This window comes from Hylobates moloch, unplaced genomic scaffold, assembly GCF_009828535.3.
Source record: "Hylobates moloch isolate HMO894 unplaced genomic scaffold, HMol_V3 SCAFFOLD_5, whole genome shotgun sequence".
Taxonomy (NCBI): domain Eukaryota; kingdom Metazoa; phylum Chordata; class Mammalia; order Primates; family Hylobatidae; genus Hylobates; species Hylobates moloch.
Window position 1 is genome coordinate 102,019,629 of NW_026652280.1, and position 15,398 is coordinate 102,035,026.

The 15,398-nt window shown below is 47.7% G+C and overlaps 1 protein-coding gene and 1 pseudogene across 1 annotated transcript; both read right to left on the minus strand.

Moving 5' to 3' along the window:
- Positions 1-254: 254 nt before the first annotated feature.
- LOC116467926 (large ribosomal subunit protein uL10-like) lies at positions 255-1,184 on the minus strand (annotated as a pseudogene).
- Positions 1,185-6,964: 5,780 nt separating this feature from the next.
- Positions 6,965-8,687, minus strand: PRR9 (proline rich 9). Its single transcript, XM_032151928.1, has 2 exons — positions 8,652-8,687; positions 6,965-8,151 (listed from the first exon to the last, which is right to left on the minus strand). The coding sequence occupies exon 2, from the start codon at positions 8,129-8,131 to the stop codon at positions 7,781-7,783; it is 351 nt and encodes a 116-aa protein (XP_032007819.1). The 5' UTR covers positions 8,132-8,151; positions 8,652-8,687; the 3' UTR covers positions 6,965-7,780.
- Between the last annotated feature and the right edge of the window lie 6,711 nt (positions 8,688-15,398).

Below are 15,398 nucleotides of genomic sequence, written 5' to 3' on the forward strand. Positions count from 1 at the left end.
GGTCTTTTTGCCTGGCCACTTACTTTATGCTTGTGAGATTCATCTGTATTGCTGTGTGTAGCTGTAGATCATTTGTATACACTGCTGTATGGAATTCCATTGTGTGAATATACCACTGTTTATTTATTCATTGATGGGTATTTGTATTCTTTCTGATACTTGGATATTATGAATAACACTAGAATAAAATTTTTTTTTGAAAGAAGTAAGCTTTCATTTCTTTGTTTTGCAAATAAAGCTGGCTGAGTTGGTGATTAGTCAAATAGGCCAAATCCCATATTCTCATCCAACTCCTCCAACTCTTCTTGGCTTCAGCCTTGGCTGGAGCTGCAGCAGGAGCAGCAGTGGTGGCAGTGGCCCCAGGGGCAGCAGCCACAAAGGCAGATGGATCAGCCAAGAAGGCCTCGACCTTTTCAGCAAGTAGGAAGGTGCAATCAGTTTCCACAGACAAAGCCAGGACTTGCTTGTACCCATTGATGGTAGAATGAGGTACTGATGCAACAGTTGGGTAAACAATCTGCAGGCAAACACTGGCAACATTGTGGACACCCTCCAGGAGGTGGGAATGCAGTTTCCTATGTGATGTCAAGCACTTCAGGGTTGTAAATACTGCTACTGTCTAACAGCTGCTGGATAATCAGCCCAAAGGAGAAGGGAGAGATGTTCATTCAGCATGTTCAGCAGTGTGGCTTCGCTGGCTCCCACTTTGTCACCGGTCTTGATCAGCTGCACATCACTCAGGATTTCAGTGGTGATGCTTAAAGCCTGGAAAAAGGAGGTCTTCTCAGGCTCCAGACCAGTGTTCTGGCCTGGGACAGTGACTTCACATGGGGCAATGGCACCAGCATGGGCGGCAGCTGGCACCTTACTAGCCAGCAGCATGTCCCTGATCTCAGTGAGGTCCTCCTTGGTGAACGCAAAGCCCACATTTCCCTGGATATGAGGCAACAATTTTTCCAGAGCTGGGTTGTTTTCTAGGTGCCCTTGGATGGCCTTGTGCGTCATGGTGTTCTTGCCCATTGGCACCACGGCCTTCCCTCAGAGGGACATGTGGATCTGCTGCATCTACTTGGAGCCCACATTGCTGCTCCTACAATGAAACATTTCAGATAATCATTGAAAAATTGGATGATCTGAAGGAAGTAGTTGGTCTTCCAGGCTGCCCTGTCTTCCCTGGGCAGCATGGCAGTGTGTCAGGGGTTACCACCCAGGGTTTAAAGGTGATGCCACTTTCACAAGGATGCCTGATGAGAGCTAGAATGAACATTCTAATATTTGACTTTTGGTGACCGTATGCAGGGCAGATGCCTAGGAGAGGAATTGTTCAGTCATTGGCTGTGTATACATTCTACTTTAGTAATGACCGTCAAAGAGTTTTCCAAAGTGGTTGCACCAATTTGCACTCCCACAACCTCACCCACACTGTGATTCTGTCTTCTTACTTTTATCCCCTCCAGTCGGTGTGTTGTAATATCTCTTTGAGGTTTTCATTTGCATTTCTCTGATGAATAATGACAGGTTGAACACCGTTTTTATATGTTTATTGGTGAGGCTGAAATATTTTTATTACCAGGGTGTGCAACATAAAAACTTTTAGGATTTGGGAAGAGTAGGATATGCTCTCTAATTGCTTAGACTAGTTTTTTCTTAGACTATTGTAAGGAAAAGGAAGTTTCATCTTCTGGTGCTGGGGCAGAAAAGGGGAGCATATGAAAGGGAGGTGAGGACCTCCACTTTTCATCTTTGCCAGAGTCTGCTCTGGGTTTGACAAGAAGTGTGTTCTGTACCCAAAAGCCAGTTTTCTCCTGCCCTGCTGTGATGTTCCCTAACCCTGGGGCAGACATCCCTTCAGTGACTGGCTGACAAAGGCTATTTTACTGTATTCAGAGAGAAGCAAAATCTTGTGGTAACCTATAAGCAATTCAAGTGCAAGAGTAGGTGATAATTAAAGATTGAAAACATTGCATCCACACTTCCTATAATCTCAGCTACTTATTTGCCTCTGCTTGCATATTTCGTGGATGGTGGGATCATTACTTCATGGGCAGCTCATTTCATTTGCTGGGCTATTTTATTCCTGATATGAGCAGAATCCGCTTTTCTGTGCCCAGAACTCACTGATCCATGCTATTCTCCTTGGGATCACAAAGAATATAACCACTGCCTCTCTCTTTGACATTTGACAGGCCTGAAGACAGCCACTCTGTGTCCCTAAGTCTCCTCATCTCTGAATGAAACGCCCCCTTCCTTCAGCCACAGCTCATGTGACAAGGTGCCCAGAGACCTCGCCCTTTTTCTCACATTAATTTGGATGAACTAAAAGTTGGCCAGTGTCTACCTTCAAATGCAGCATCCGAGTTAAGGCTCCAGGGGCAGTCTGACCTGCAGTACTCCCTGTACCTGCTGTTCTCTCTGTGCTGATACTTACCCCTGATCCCACATGGATGGCTCCTCCTATTGTTCATGTCGCTACTCGGATGTCCCCATCTCAGATCGGCCTTTCCATGCTACCCAAGCTAAAGAGCACCCCTCTTCCCTGGTCACTCCTCACCACTTTGTTTCATTTTCTTCATTTTCACTTTCTTATTTGTGCATTTGCTGAGTTGCTTTTTGTCTGTCTTCCTCCTCATGTGAGCTCTGGGAGGCAGGGATTCTGTGTATCTGGTTCGCTGCTGTAACTCCAGTGCTTGGCACATAGAGATTCTGTGTCATACTCTCACATAGGAGAAATCTGTTTTAAGGGAACAATAAAAGTGGTGGAGTCTAGATTTGAATTCCAGAAGTCTGATTCCTGAGCCTATGTCCTGAACCAGTATTCGTGTTGCCCCCACTCTATAAGTAGTGTAACTCTGTCTTGCACATGTAGCCTTCCTCTGACTCTGTTAGATGCTGCATCTCTGTACTCTTGTCTTCTCCACACGGAGCCTTGACTGGGCCCGAGTGTGTGCCGCCATCTCCTACTCAGGCCAGACTGGGTGTGATTAGCAGAAGGCCAAGTGCCTCTATGGCCAGCAGGTGGTGCTGTTGGGAAGAGAAAAGGGGTCCCCAGCGGCTTCTAAAGGAGGGAGGACTGGTTATGAGGCTGGCTTGGGAACTGGGTGATGAGGGAGGTTGAATTGAGAAGGCCCTGCCAGCTGACCACCTCTTTTCTTTCAACCATTTTCAGATGTGAGGCAGGTGTCCGTAGGAGAGAAGGAGAGCAGGAGTGGACAAGTCCAGATCTGCTGTCCATGGTGTTATTGACAGGAGCAGGAATGGGGGTGGTGGCCCCCGCGATACCACTTCTCTTGGTCAAGACCTGCCAGTTCATGCTGAAACAGGCCTAGGCTGGGAACCTGCTCATTGATCTAGTATTTGATCACCCCTCACCAGCCCCTGCTGCCCCCACCCCTGCTCATGGAGAATGTGGCTATGGAGGGGGCAGGCAGTGGGAACTAGGCCTCCTGGGTTTACAGTTTTCCAGAAAAATCCCTTGGGCTATAAGTTCCTCCAGCATAGAGGGCCTCGTCTGCTTTCCCTCTGTGCTCCCCCACCCGGAACAAAGCATCATGTCTAATACACACAGGTGCTTAGGGCAACCAGCCATCCCAGTTTGTCGGGGACTGAGGGAGTTCCCAGGATTCAGAACTTTCAGTGCTAAAATTGGGACAGTTCCAGGCAAATCAAGATGAGCTGGCTACCCTATCAATAAAAGAGATTGTCCAGGTGGTCTGGAAGCCAGCACCCTCCTTTGTCTCTGCTCAGGGGGCATGCTGGTGGCTGGCTGTGCGGGTGTCTCAGACCTCAGTGTGATGGGCCCTGTGAAGTCAGGCAAGAACACAGCCAGCCCCAGGAGCTGTCATCTGGGCTCTCATGCTGACAGGAGACATGTGTCATTCACATACGGGCAGCTGGTAGAGGGCTGCAGAACCCCGGGGCCACTGCAGCACAGAGCCCAAGCTGCAGTACTTAGGAGCTAGGCTGAAACCATGGAGGGCTTCCTGGAGGTCAGGTTGAGACCCCTGGTTTGGCTGAGACAAACGGGAGAGCCCTGGGTGGGAGAGAGGAAGGTGCAGGCGGAAAGGAATCTGCGATGGGTTGTCAGGTGGAAGAACAGGCGGATCACTATGGTACAGAAGAGAAAGTGTATGTGGATGGTAAAGAAATGAGATGTAAAAGGGAGTGAGCACACTAAACCCAGCTGGGAAGAACGAGATTAGAAAGCAGTGAGGAATTACTGTAGGGTGCTTCTCAGGGCTGAAGCATTTGTGGGTCCAAAAACATTAAGAAAACCCCAAATCTGGGGGAGCCTCTTCCCATGACTTACCTGTCTTCCTCCTTTCCTTTAGTTTCAAGCCATGGTCACACATTCTGCTGGTCCCCAGAAGTTAGGGCCCCCTCGAAGAGCCTCCCAGCAGTGTTCTGGAAGCCAGGGAAACTTCCTGTCTCCTGAGCTTGCGGTCAGGTCTTCTGAATCCCCTTCGCGGGAAGCTCCCAGCCCCTGGGTTGCATTTCCACGTACAAGTTACAGTTAGAGGAGTCACGGTATTTGATGGATTGGGAGGAGCTGGTTGTCATCCACTGGCTTGCAAACCTCCAGTTCATGGGACACAACACATCCAAAGGCAGCTCCTGCCACAGTCCAATAGATCTCATTATAAGAAAGTTCTTAAACTGAGCCCAATTTCATGATTTCTACCCATGGGTCCTAATTTTGTTCTTTGGCACTTCACAAAAATCTCACTCCTCCCTCATAAAAGCACTTAAAATATTTGAGTTCAGCTGTCCCACTCCCTCGGGTATTTTCTTTTGTAAGCTAAAGATTTTTCAACACTTCCTGATGTGAAAGTCGTTCAGGCCACTGCTCTGCTTGCCTGCCTCCTGGCACCATCGCAGGTTTCCAGAGTCTGGCTTGGAATAGTAGTTTCTCCATAAATATCTTGAATGACTGAGTGAATCCACAGCTCCTCCTGTGAATTCCTGTCAGTTTGTATTTTTTCCTCTTGGCATGTGGGGCCCACAGATCCACTAATGTTGACTTAACTGTAGCTAAAACCCCTAACATCTGGGGCTGTCCTTGGTAAGGCCCCTCCCTACTTCCTGAAAGGCTCAGCACAGAAGTGGCAGCCGGGGAAGTCTGAATGTTGTGTCCTAGCTGTCCCTGTGGCCTCTGTGGCTGTGGACCTGGTCTGTGTCTTTAGAGACCAGGCTGCAGCAGCAGTGGCCCAGGCAGTTGCTGGGGCAGACCTCTGTGAGCACGATGAGGTGTGGAGGTTCCTATGACAGAGCTAGATGAAGGCCTGCTGGCTACTTGGTGTTTGCTCACCTATCTGCAATCTGCAGACTTGTCCGCTTCCTAACCATAGAGGCCTCCCCTTAATCAGCAGATTTCTCCTCTCTCTGATAAGTTTGGACTCTCCCTGTTCATTAGCCCCGTGCTTCCTTTAATGCCTGGGTGTCTGATCTTGGACTCCAATCTGTGCATGCCTTTGATGCTGGAGAACAAAAATGTTTCTTGGACTTGAGCCAAGCTGGAGAAGTGTCTGTGTACAGAAGCTTCACTGATAGGAAGGCCTCTCTGGCCCATCTCCGCAGGATGGAGCTCCGGGAGCTGCTGGCCCTGGGGAGCAGCTGGTTTATTCCAAGGTTGGAAAATGGATGAGAAAACCTATTTCATCTAGGCAAGGAAGCAAGAGAACTGTGATTCAGACATCTGGAGATGTTCAGGGACTTGAGATATCCAGGAGATTTTCAGAAAGGTACCCTTGGTGCATGTGGCCTGCAGAAGTGACAGCTCGTAGCTCTGCACAGGGATACTGACTGCCTGGTTCACCACTGTCTCTCCAGTACCTGGCACGGTGCCTGACACCTGGTAGGTGTCAGGGAGCATGTTTTAGGTGGATAAATGAATGAATGAGAAGACAGTTTCTGGAAATCTTTTCTGTATGCCATAGCACTTTCATTACAAAAGTGAGAGCTCCACTTTGGAGTCAGAGGGACTTGGGTTAGCATCCTGACTTCACCACTTACTGGCTTTAGGACAAGTTCCTAAGCAAATGGGCAGCACAGGAACTCCCCAAGGCTGCTGTTAGAATCCCCGTAGAGAATGTTCATGGAGTTCAGGGCCTGGTCCATGTCACCCACAGACTCAGTGACCCTCAGTTTAGCCAAATGACTTAGACATAGAGCTCTACACGCCCTATAAGGAGGGCCTGTCCTGGCCCTCCACCTCCTCCTCATGAGGATTGAGGAAGGAGGGGGACCTGTAGAATGGGTAAGAAGCTACATCCCTCCTAGGAAGCTGGTCCTTGGCGTAGCTTCCTTTGGGCTCAGGTCGGAACTTGGGGCACTGCTGAGGGAGCAGCCTGTGGCTATTTCATGTCAGTACAGTGCCCTCTCCACCCGTTCACAAAGCCCAGTGGCCACTGCCTGTGTTTCCTCCATGGGTGGGGGGCAGCAGGCCAGTTACCCAGGCCCCAGGCCTACCTGAAACCTGGCCAGATGGCAGGGCAGACAGTTTTGGTCCTCGAATCTGCATTCATCTCAGAGGTATGCTTCGCTCTCTCGTTTGACACAGATGCTATGTTTCTAGGTGTCATGAATTGATTTGGGATCCCTCTTCCACACATCTCCCCTCCTTTCCATTTCAGCCCTTCCCTTTGGAAAGCAAGGATCAGAGAGGAAAGATGCTGTAGTAGAAAGAACTTGCACCTGAGGTTTTGAGTGTGGGCAGGTCCTAGCCCCTTGCTGGATTTTCTCATGTGTGAAGTGCACAAGTGGGTGAACCTAGGATATGTTGTGGATGGGGTGGTCTCGGTGACCTTCAGGAGGCCTCTTCCAGAATTGCTGTTTTATGCACCGGTGAGGTCTGTATTTTATTCCTGTTTCAGATTACCCCCCTCCCCCACAAAAGGAGGAGACAGTTGTCACAAGGACAATGAGGGGTTTGATGGTGGAGAAAAGAGAGCACACGTCAAGTCAGATATCAGCCTTAGGATCAGCTTTATTATGTATTTTACCTTCACCAGGGAGAAGAAGGCAAGGAAGCTGGACAACAGACCAGCCTGCATCAGACAGACACAAATCACATCTCTAAAGAGTGTACATGGTGAGAACTAAGGGCCCACATTAGACCAGCTATGAAGCACAGAGATTGACAGGGGCACCAAACATCCATCTCATCTTTCCCTTCTGGTTGTTTGGATTCAATCATTTACATACTTTCGATTCATTTTAAAAAAGCACAACCAACATTTCAATGTTCAATAATTTGCTGTTCTTTTTAATGTACAGAGACAGAAATCACCCAATTTTTGATTTTTGAAACACCGCAAGCCGCTTTGTCTCAACACCTGTGGTGGTGGTGGTGGTGGAGGTGGTGGTGGTGGTGATAAGTGGAAAGTCCATCAGAATTCAGTTTGTTTTGAGGCTCATTTGAGAGCCTGAAACTCTGAAAGATGAAGGAAGGCATCCTTGGCTGTTACACACCTAGAGCTGGGTGAATTTTTGCACCAAGGAAGCTGTGCTAGGCTTCTGTGGTCTCCTCTGACAACCACACCATTCCTACATTTGAGACCTTCCATCAGACTGCCGAGAACAATGCTTATTCACAGAGGATGATGAAATACAGAAAGAACCATCTTCAGAGACACAGACCAAGTCCTGGAATGCTAAGGAAGCCAGGAGGCAAGAAGGTACATTGCACACAGATATACCCACAGAAGGAGGTCACCAGAGCATGGGCTGGGGTCAGGGTTTCATCTGCTGGCCATCTTCTTGACCCCAGATGACATATGAGCAGCTACTTTCCCTTGCCAGGGGATGAGCACTTCTCCTGGACTTTCTGTGGGCAAACCTCCACACATTTTGTCTGGAATAGCTCCTGGCATGGCTCTGCACACTGAGGTGGACATTGGTCTTGGCATGGAGGCAGGCATGGATCTTGGCCTTGCTGTGGGCATTTTTCTTGACTTAATTCCTGGCACTGAGAAAGACATACCTCCTGGGCCTGCACTAGACACTTATCTTGGCAGGGGTGCTGGCATGTGGGGAGGCACACCTCCTCAGCCTTTGCCTGGCACTGCTCCTGGGTCTTTGGGAGGCATGGAGGGGGCACACATGGCTGCTTGCACTGCTGCTCACTGAAGGACATCCTAGGGTGATTTGCAGAGCCTGAAAAAGACACAAGATTCGAAATTATCTGCATTAAAAATATCAGCATGGGAACTGGGGAATGAAGGGTTGAGAAAGAGGAATGAGGAGTGGATGGAAGAACTAATGGAGTGGAATGAGGAGTGGAAGTAAGAACTAATTTCTTGGCTGCTTTTTATCTCTTTCTTTTTTCTATCCTGGCCGCAGCTCCCTGTGGCACCTGTCTCCAAAGTGGGAGTATTCTCATGGCTTCTGTCTAGATATCCATAGCTCCAAACCCCAGTCCTACCACAGGTTTTTTTCCCTTCTCTTCTAGTCTACGAATCCTTTTGAAAATCAGGTGGAAGAGACTAGATAGACAAATTCTAGTCTGGATAGAATATACAGGATAGTTTGTGAGGCCCAAGAAATGGCAAACCACTTTAAAAATCAGTAGAAAGTACAGTTCAGAGGAGGAAAAGAACAGTGGCCACCTAAAGACAGAGTAACAGGAAGAGAGAGGGCACAGATGCCCCACTTACCTGATCTTCAACAAGACTCAACAAAGGCTGTGGACTGTGAAGCCCAGCAAGGCGGGACTTTTATATGGTGCTTAGTCCAGCCTCCCGCGGGATTGACTGGCCACATGGGCTGTGGTACTAATTGTGGAGTCACCATAACAAGCTTCCTCTGAAATTGCCGATGGTTTGAGTCACTGCTTGGGATGCCTGTTAATCAGACTGCATTTTGGCCTGTGGGTCCTCACCAGACCTCAGCAGGGAGGGGCTTCCCTCAGATCCCTCTCATCAGAGGCAGTAGGAAAAGAATGTTCATAAAGTGTTATCTCAGTCTGTTCAACCAGGATTCCTTGTCTGCCCAAACTGCTGCAGGATGTGGTGAGAGATAAGATCCACCTTGCTCATCTCATCTTCACCAATGGGAAGACTTTATGCCTAAGGCCTGGGGCCTCTCTGGGTCAAAGGCTTGTATGGCCTGTTGCAGACAGTTCTTCATCAAGCCTTGAAAGTCACCCTTCAGATGCAAGAACGAAGACTTGTCCTGTGGTTCCAAGGGAACAAAAGGCTTTCAGCCTGCTGAAGAGAGTGATTTTCCTGCATGGTGGGCTTGAGGGAAATTGGGGTTCATTTGTTACTCTTGGGTTGTGAAGTGGGGTGAAGGGGAAGAGAGAGGAAGGAGAAGGCAGACAATCTTTATTTTCTCAACCTTTATTTATGACACCCTTGTGAAAGTGGAGTTACTCACAGAGTTTTCATAGTGACCAGGAGAACAGGCTGGAACAAAGCTAACTTGTCTCTTTGCCTTCTGGAAAACGTTTTCTTAGAATTCAGGTCAATAAAAGTCAGGGGATGAAAGGAAAAGTTTCAAAGCAAACACACCCAGTTTCCTCTACCTCTACTTTCTAGTTTGGGCTGTTAGTTTTCACCTGGTGTGTTCTCCCTGTGCCTGTGGAAATCCTAAGCATTCTGCAAAGCTTTACTCATGTCTACCACCCTCTGAGAGCCTTTCCTGATTACTCTAAATCAGAAATGAATCCACCTCTTTATGCATTCCCGTGGTATCTATTGTCTATACTATTCATGAAACATTTACTATTGAAATTAGGACTTTCTAGATATTTACATATAGGTCTTACTTTTTCCTGGGTTATAAGTTCCTAGAGGATAGGTACTATGCCATTGGTATAGTAAGTGGAAGATGATGGAAGACAAATGATTATTGATGGGGTAAATGTATTAATGAAGGAATGAAGAAGGTGGATGTGGGAGAGCTGGGAGTAGAGGAAACTCTCATTTAATTGAAAATGGGAAAAGATTTACTTTGAAAGAAGCCCCCAGTTCCTTAAAGTGGTGGTTCTGTGTTTGTTTGCTGAAGTTGACCAAATTCAAGGGTCTTTGAATATGATGATGTTCCCTTCCTTTCTCCTTAATTTAAAGTTAGGTTCAACGTCTTAACTTGAAGGGGTAGGTTTAAGTCATTTCCTAAGAAGAATATTTGGCTAAAATCAGAAATGTCTCAAATGTTTATATAGGTTTTGGATGCTTGATACCTGAAAAGTTTTTAAAAGGTAAGCTGGGGAGACCAGGAAGCATTTTTGACCTCTGAGACTGGTTCTCAGAGGTTAATGTGACATCACCATGAGCCCCATTGGTGTCCTGGCAGGAGACAGAGGCCTGAGTGTGGAAGGACTTGGAATACCCAGCTATATATCTGAAGAGACAAAGTCATTTGGGGCATCTGGGAGAGTAGGTGTAGGGTGGGGAGACTCATCCTTCTTTTTCTCCTTTTTTCATCTCCTCCTTTCAATTCTCTTCCTCTTTGTATTTTTTACCTTTTCTTAGAATGCTGTTGAAGAGACAAAGCAACTCTCCTGTGTCCTCAAAAACAAGGAATTCTCCACCACTGAGTTTAATAATATGTTCTTTCAGTCACTCATGGCCCCTATGTGATGTCAATGCCTTTCCCTTCCAAAATGACTCACTGTTTCATGGAGAATATGGCCAAAGGTAAGCCCCTGTGCTCCAGAAGAAGGCCCCTTCCTTGGTTTTGGGTGGAAGGTCATGGAAGGCTCCTTGGGGGAGGGGATGCTGTGCTTTGTCTTACTGGACAGTAGGAATTATCCAGGCAAGCAGGGTGGACAAGGGCATTCCAGGTTGCCTCTAGGAAGGAATCCTTGTTGGGAGGCTGTTGAAGTACAGAGATAATGAAAGGAGAGATGGAGGCCAACTTAGGAAGGGAATGAGCAAGAGACTCTGGAAAGAGACCTTCTTAGCTGGGATTTCTGGAAGTTTCCTGTGACAGGATGCATGAGATGACCTTGCTCATGTCATGTATGTCTATGACTTTGGTTAAGCCCCAGGACAAGGAGACTAAATAGAAATGTGCAGAACAAGAGACTAGATCATGTTCTCATGGAGGGGAGGTGAGCCCAGTTAGGTAGAGCCCAGAGTTTGACTCCTCTCACTGGATGCCCTGCCTGCTGCCATCGAGTTGATTCATTACAGTGGAACAATCTTGAAATTGACTCGAAAGTCCTTCTGTGGTAGGCAGAATAATGGCCTCCTAAATATGTTCTCCACCTAATCGCTAGAATTTGTAAACACGTTAGGTTACTTGGCAAGAGAGACTGAAAGTAGTGAATAAAATCAAAGTTGCTAATCAGACGACTTTAAAATAGGGAGATTATCCTTGCTTATCCAGGTGGGGCCAACATAAGCGTAAGGCTCTTAAAAGCAAGAAGAGTCTGTCAGAGTGATGTGATCTGAGAAAGACTTAACCGGCCATTGCTGATTTTGAATATGGAAGGAGTCCAGGAGCCAGAAATGAGGGCGGCCTCTACAGTCTGGAAACAGATTCTCCAGTAGGACCTCCGGAAAGAGGTGCAGCTTCGCGGGCACTCTAATTTCAGTCTGGTGAGACTTCTGTCAGCCTCTGAGCTCCAGAACTGTCATAGGATTCACTTTTGTTGTTTTAAGCCACTAAATTTGTGATAACTTGTCACAGAAGCAGTAGAAACCTAATAACCTTCCCAGTGCTAGAGGCTCTTGGGAGCTCTTGAGGAGGGAAGCCTCAGATGAAGAATAAAATCTCATTTACCATTCCCTCATTTAAATGTATTCCTACTTGTCATGTCAGCATCCTCAATCAAAGGCTAGCTTTTGATAAAGAGGCACTGAGCTGGGCACGGTGGCTCACGCGTATAATCCCAGCACTTTGTGAGACTGAGGCAGGTGGATCACTTGAGGTCAGGAGTTTGAGACCAGCCTGACCAACATGGTGAAACCCCGTCTCTACTAAAAATACAAAATTAGCTGGGCGTGGTGGCGGGCGCCTGTAATCCCAGCTAATGGGGAGGCGGAGGCAGGAGAATCGCTTGAACCCAAGAGGTGGAGGTTGCAGGGAACTGAGATTTTGCCATTGCACTCCAGCCTGGGCAAAAAGAGTGAGACTCCAGCTCAAAAAATGAAACAAAACAAAACAACAACAAAAAAGAGCCACTGAGATACATGGAGAAAGAACTCAGGATCCCATTCATCTGGGGTTGACTATCACATAGAGTATATGCAATATTGGATAAGTGATTTAACCTCTCATAATCTCAATTTCCTCTTGTTGAGAAAGGAAAATACTAATTCACAGATTTCTTGTGAGGAATAAATTAGAGAACGTATGCTCCAAAACTTAGGGCCATCAAGCTACTTATGAATATTAGTGCAATCTGAATCAGTTCAGGACTCACCTCCTCCATGAAGCCTTCCTTGATTCCCCTGGTTCTTCTTGTTCTATGTCCTTTGCTCTGTCCCTCCAATACTTGGTCTTTGACTTGATTTTTTTTTTTTGAGACAGAGTCTTGCACTGTCGGCCAGGCTGGTGTGTAGTGGCAAGTGATCTCGGGGCACTGCAACCTCTGCCTCCCAGGTTCAAGCGATTCTCCTGCTTTAGCCTCCCAGGTAGCTGGGACTACAGGCACGTGCCACCACACCCAGGTAATTTTTGTGTTTTTAGTAGAGACAGTGCTTCACCATGTTGTTCAGGCTGGTCTCGATCTCTTAATCTCGTGATCCACCCCCCTCGGCCTCCCAAAGTGCTGGGATTACAAGCGTGAGACACTGCACATTTTTCTTTAAAACAGGTTCAAATTCTGCCATATATTTATCTCTCCACGCATGTGTGTCATAGAACATATAATACATGCCCAAAGCCAAACTCCTGATCTTGCCTCAAAAACTCCTCCTACCACAGTCTTCCTCAGCTCAGTAGGTGGCCTGGCCTCATCGTCTTTAAAATATGAAAGTTAGACTTTCAGTCAGGTCCGTCCCATCTCTGACATTCTGTGATACTGTAAGTGTGATCATGAATGATTAGCCTGGGTAACTACGTAACTTTGTAGTGTGTGGACACATGTGTGTGGGCACTTTTTCCTTGGTCAGGTTGTAATATACTCACAGGAAGACCCAGTCTTCTGTCTTCGGCATGTGGCAGTGGCTCACCCAGTGGCTGATTGACCTTAGGTGACCTGTCTTTTCCTAAGTGTGGAGTGGGAGTATTTGGGGTCTGAGTCCTCAAAAGTCAATCTTGGTGGCCCAGTATCTGGGGTTGTGGATTAGAAAGCTTTGGAAAAATTGTCTCACCCCAAATCTTAAGATAAGGTGACTAAGTTGTTTCTGTGATCATCCCCAGCCCTCCAGCAAGATTGGAGTTAATCTGATTTAATGACATCTGAGATTTAAGATTTTAGACTTCTGGAGCTGTCATTATTGGGAGCCAGGGCATAATTAGACAGGATCAGCAGAAGAGTCTCAGGTGTGTGCAAGACAGTTTTTTTTTCTCCCATTCCCATCAAATAACTATCTCCTCTGTTCAGATCTTAAAAGTCCTCAGACTCCTCTGATCCATTCATCTGCATATTACAGGGCAATGTCTCTGATAGAGCTGAATGGTGCAGAATGTGGTTTCCTGCAGAGCGGGTGCCCCTGGGCGGCTTGCGAATTCCTGGGAGGATGTCCAGCACCCCTCTCCCTTCCTTTCCTCCTGTGTCACCCACACAGGGGGTCTGAATCAGAGGTGTGAATTCAGGAAAGAGCTGTAAATCACAAGCCCTCAGGGCCAGAAGGGACTTGAGAGGCCACCTGATTCTATCTCCTAGTTTTAGCCCCAGCACTTGCTTTAAACAGGAGACACAGAACTATTTATTGACTGCGTTTTTTAGATGAGGAAATTGAGGCACAAAAGTGTCAAAGGCCTTGTTCAAAGTTACGTGGTCAGCTCAAGTCTGGTCTGGGCAATGGTCCACATAAAAAACACTTAGCAGACCAGTGTATTGGGGATTCCTTATAAGCTTTGGGAAGACAACAAAGACGCAGACCAGCCAGTGGCTGTTCACAGTTTGGGATCACAGGAAATACTCGTATGTACATGCCGTCATCTATAGGGTGTTCAGGGACTCCAGGTCAAAGACCACCAACACAGATGGTGGGGAGGAAGGATGTTCCCCAGTGACTTAAATTTGTTGTAGATCTTCAACTTTTTCCCTTTTGAGTTTGATTTCTGGAGCTCCTTGGCCTAAATCAGGATTAGAAATCCTGGATGCTTTCTACAACCGACACCCTGTGACTTTGGTTGTTCCCCTCTCTGGACCTTCGCTTCCTCATGTAGACACTGAGGATATTTTAAATGCCACGTTCAGCTCTGATATTCAGCAATACAAGCATCTCCTTCTGGCTCCTACTGTGGGCCCAACCTGGGAATGGGGTGGCGAGGTGGCCCCTAACTCTACTTGCCTTCAGAGATATTTGTCATCCATTTGTGGAACTCCCTGTTTCTCCATCAAATGTACTGCTTTGCACAGCAGATAGCAGGAAGCTTTTGCTGCAATAGGTGATGGGTTGTGACTCCAAGTGTGTACACAGAAACTAGAGTACTGTTGGCATCTTGGCTTCCAAAGTTCAGTTGCCCATACTAGGGGCTTGACATAAGTTATCTCACTTCATCGCCCCACTTTGCCCCTTGGTGAGACTTTTCTTCTCATTCCTCAGGTGAAGACCTCCCTTCTTCCACTGAGGCGAAGCGTCTCGTCCGGATCCACAGCTGGCTGGTGCAGTGCTTGCTTGGAGCCCATGTCTGTGGGATGCCAAGCCCTTTCCCTTTCCTTGCTGCTGCCCGAGGTGAGAGACCCACACGGAGGTAGCCTGCATCTTCCTGGCAAGGCAGGAGGAGGGCTGGCAGGATCTGCATCTTGTGGCCGAAGGGGAAAGTGGCCAAGGACAGGACTGCAACAAGGGCCAGGGCTGCCTTTCAGCCCCAGGCCACTCATGCTGAGCCCCCTTCCCCTCTCCCCACTGTCGCATTCTGGGGATGACTCCATGCCACGAGGTTAAGGAGCACAGTGGACAGGGGCTCAGTCCAGAGCAATCCCCTCTTGTTTGGGAAAGTGGCTCTGCAGCCTCTGAGCATCCAATCATTGGTTATTACTGCATGTCTGAGATGTGTGTCCGGCTGCCCCTTCTCAAAGGGCAGGCTGGTGGGAGAGTCAGGTTATGAACACGTGGCCAGAATGTGGAGTGATAAGGAGAGGAAGGCATGGAAGCTCTCAGACCACAGAATGGGGCATCTAACCAGCTTGGGGGTGGGACGTGGGGAAGATTTTTGGAGCAAGTGACCCCTGAGTTGACTTAAAGGTTGAGGATTTGCCCAGGTGGATCATTCAGAGGAAGATTCAGTGGAGGCAGAGCAAAACGATAGGGAAGGGGGTGTAAAGTCACAAAGGCCAG

Coding starts and splice junctions, on each gene's coding strand:
- PRR9 (XM_032151928.1), bottom strand. CDS start 8,131: ATGTCCTTCAGTGAGCAGCAGTGCAAGCAGCCATGTGTGCCCCCTCCA.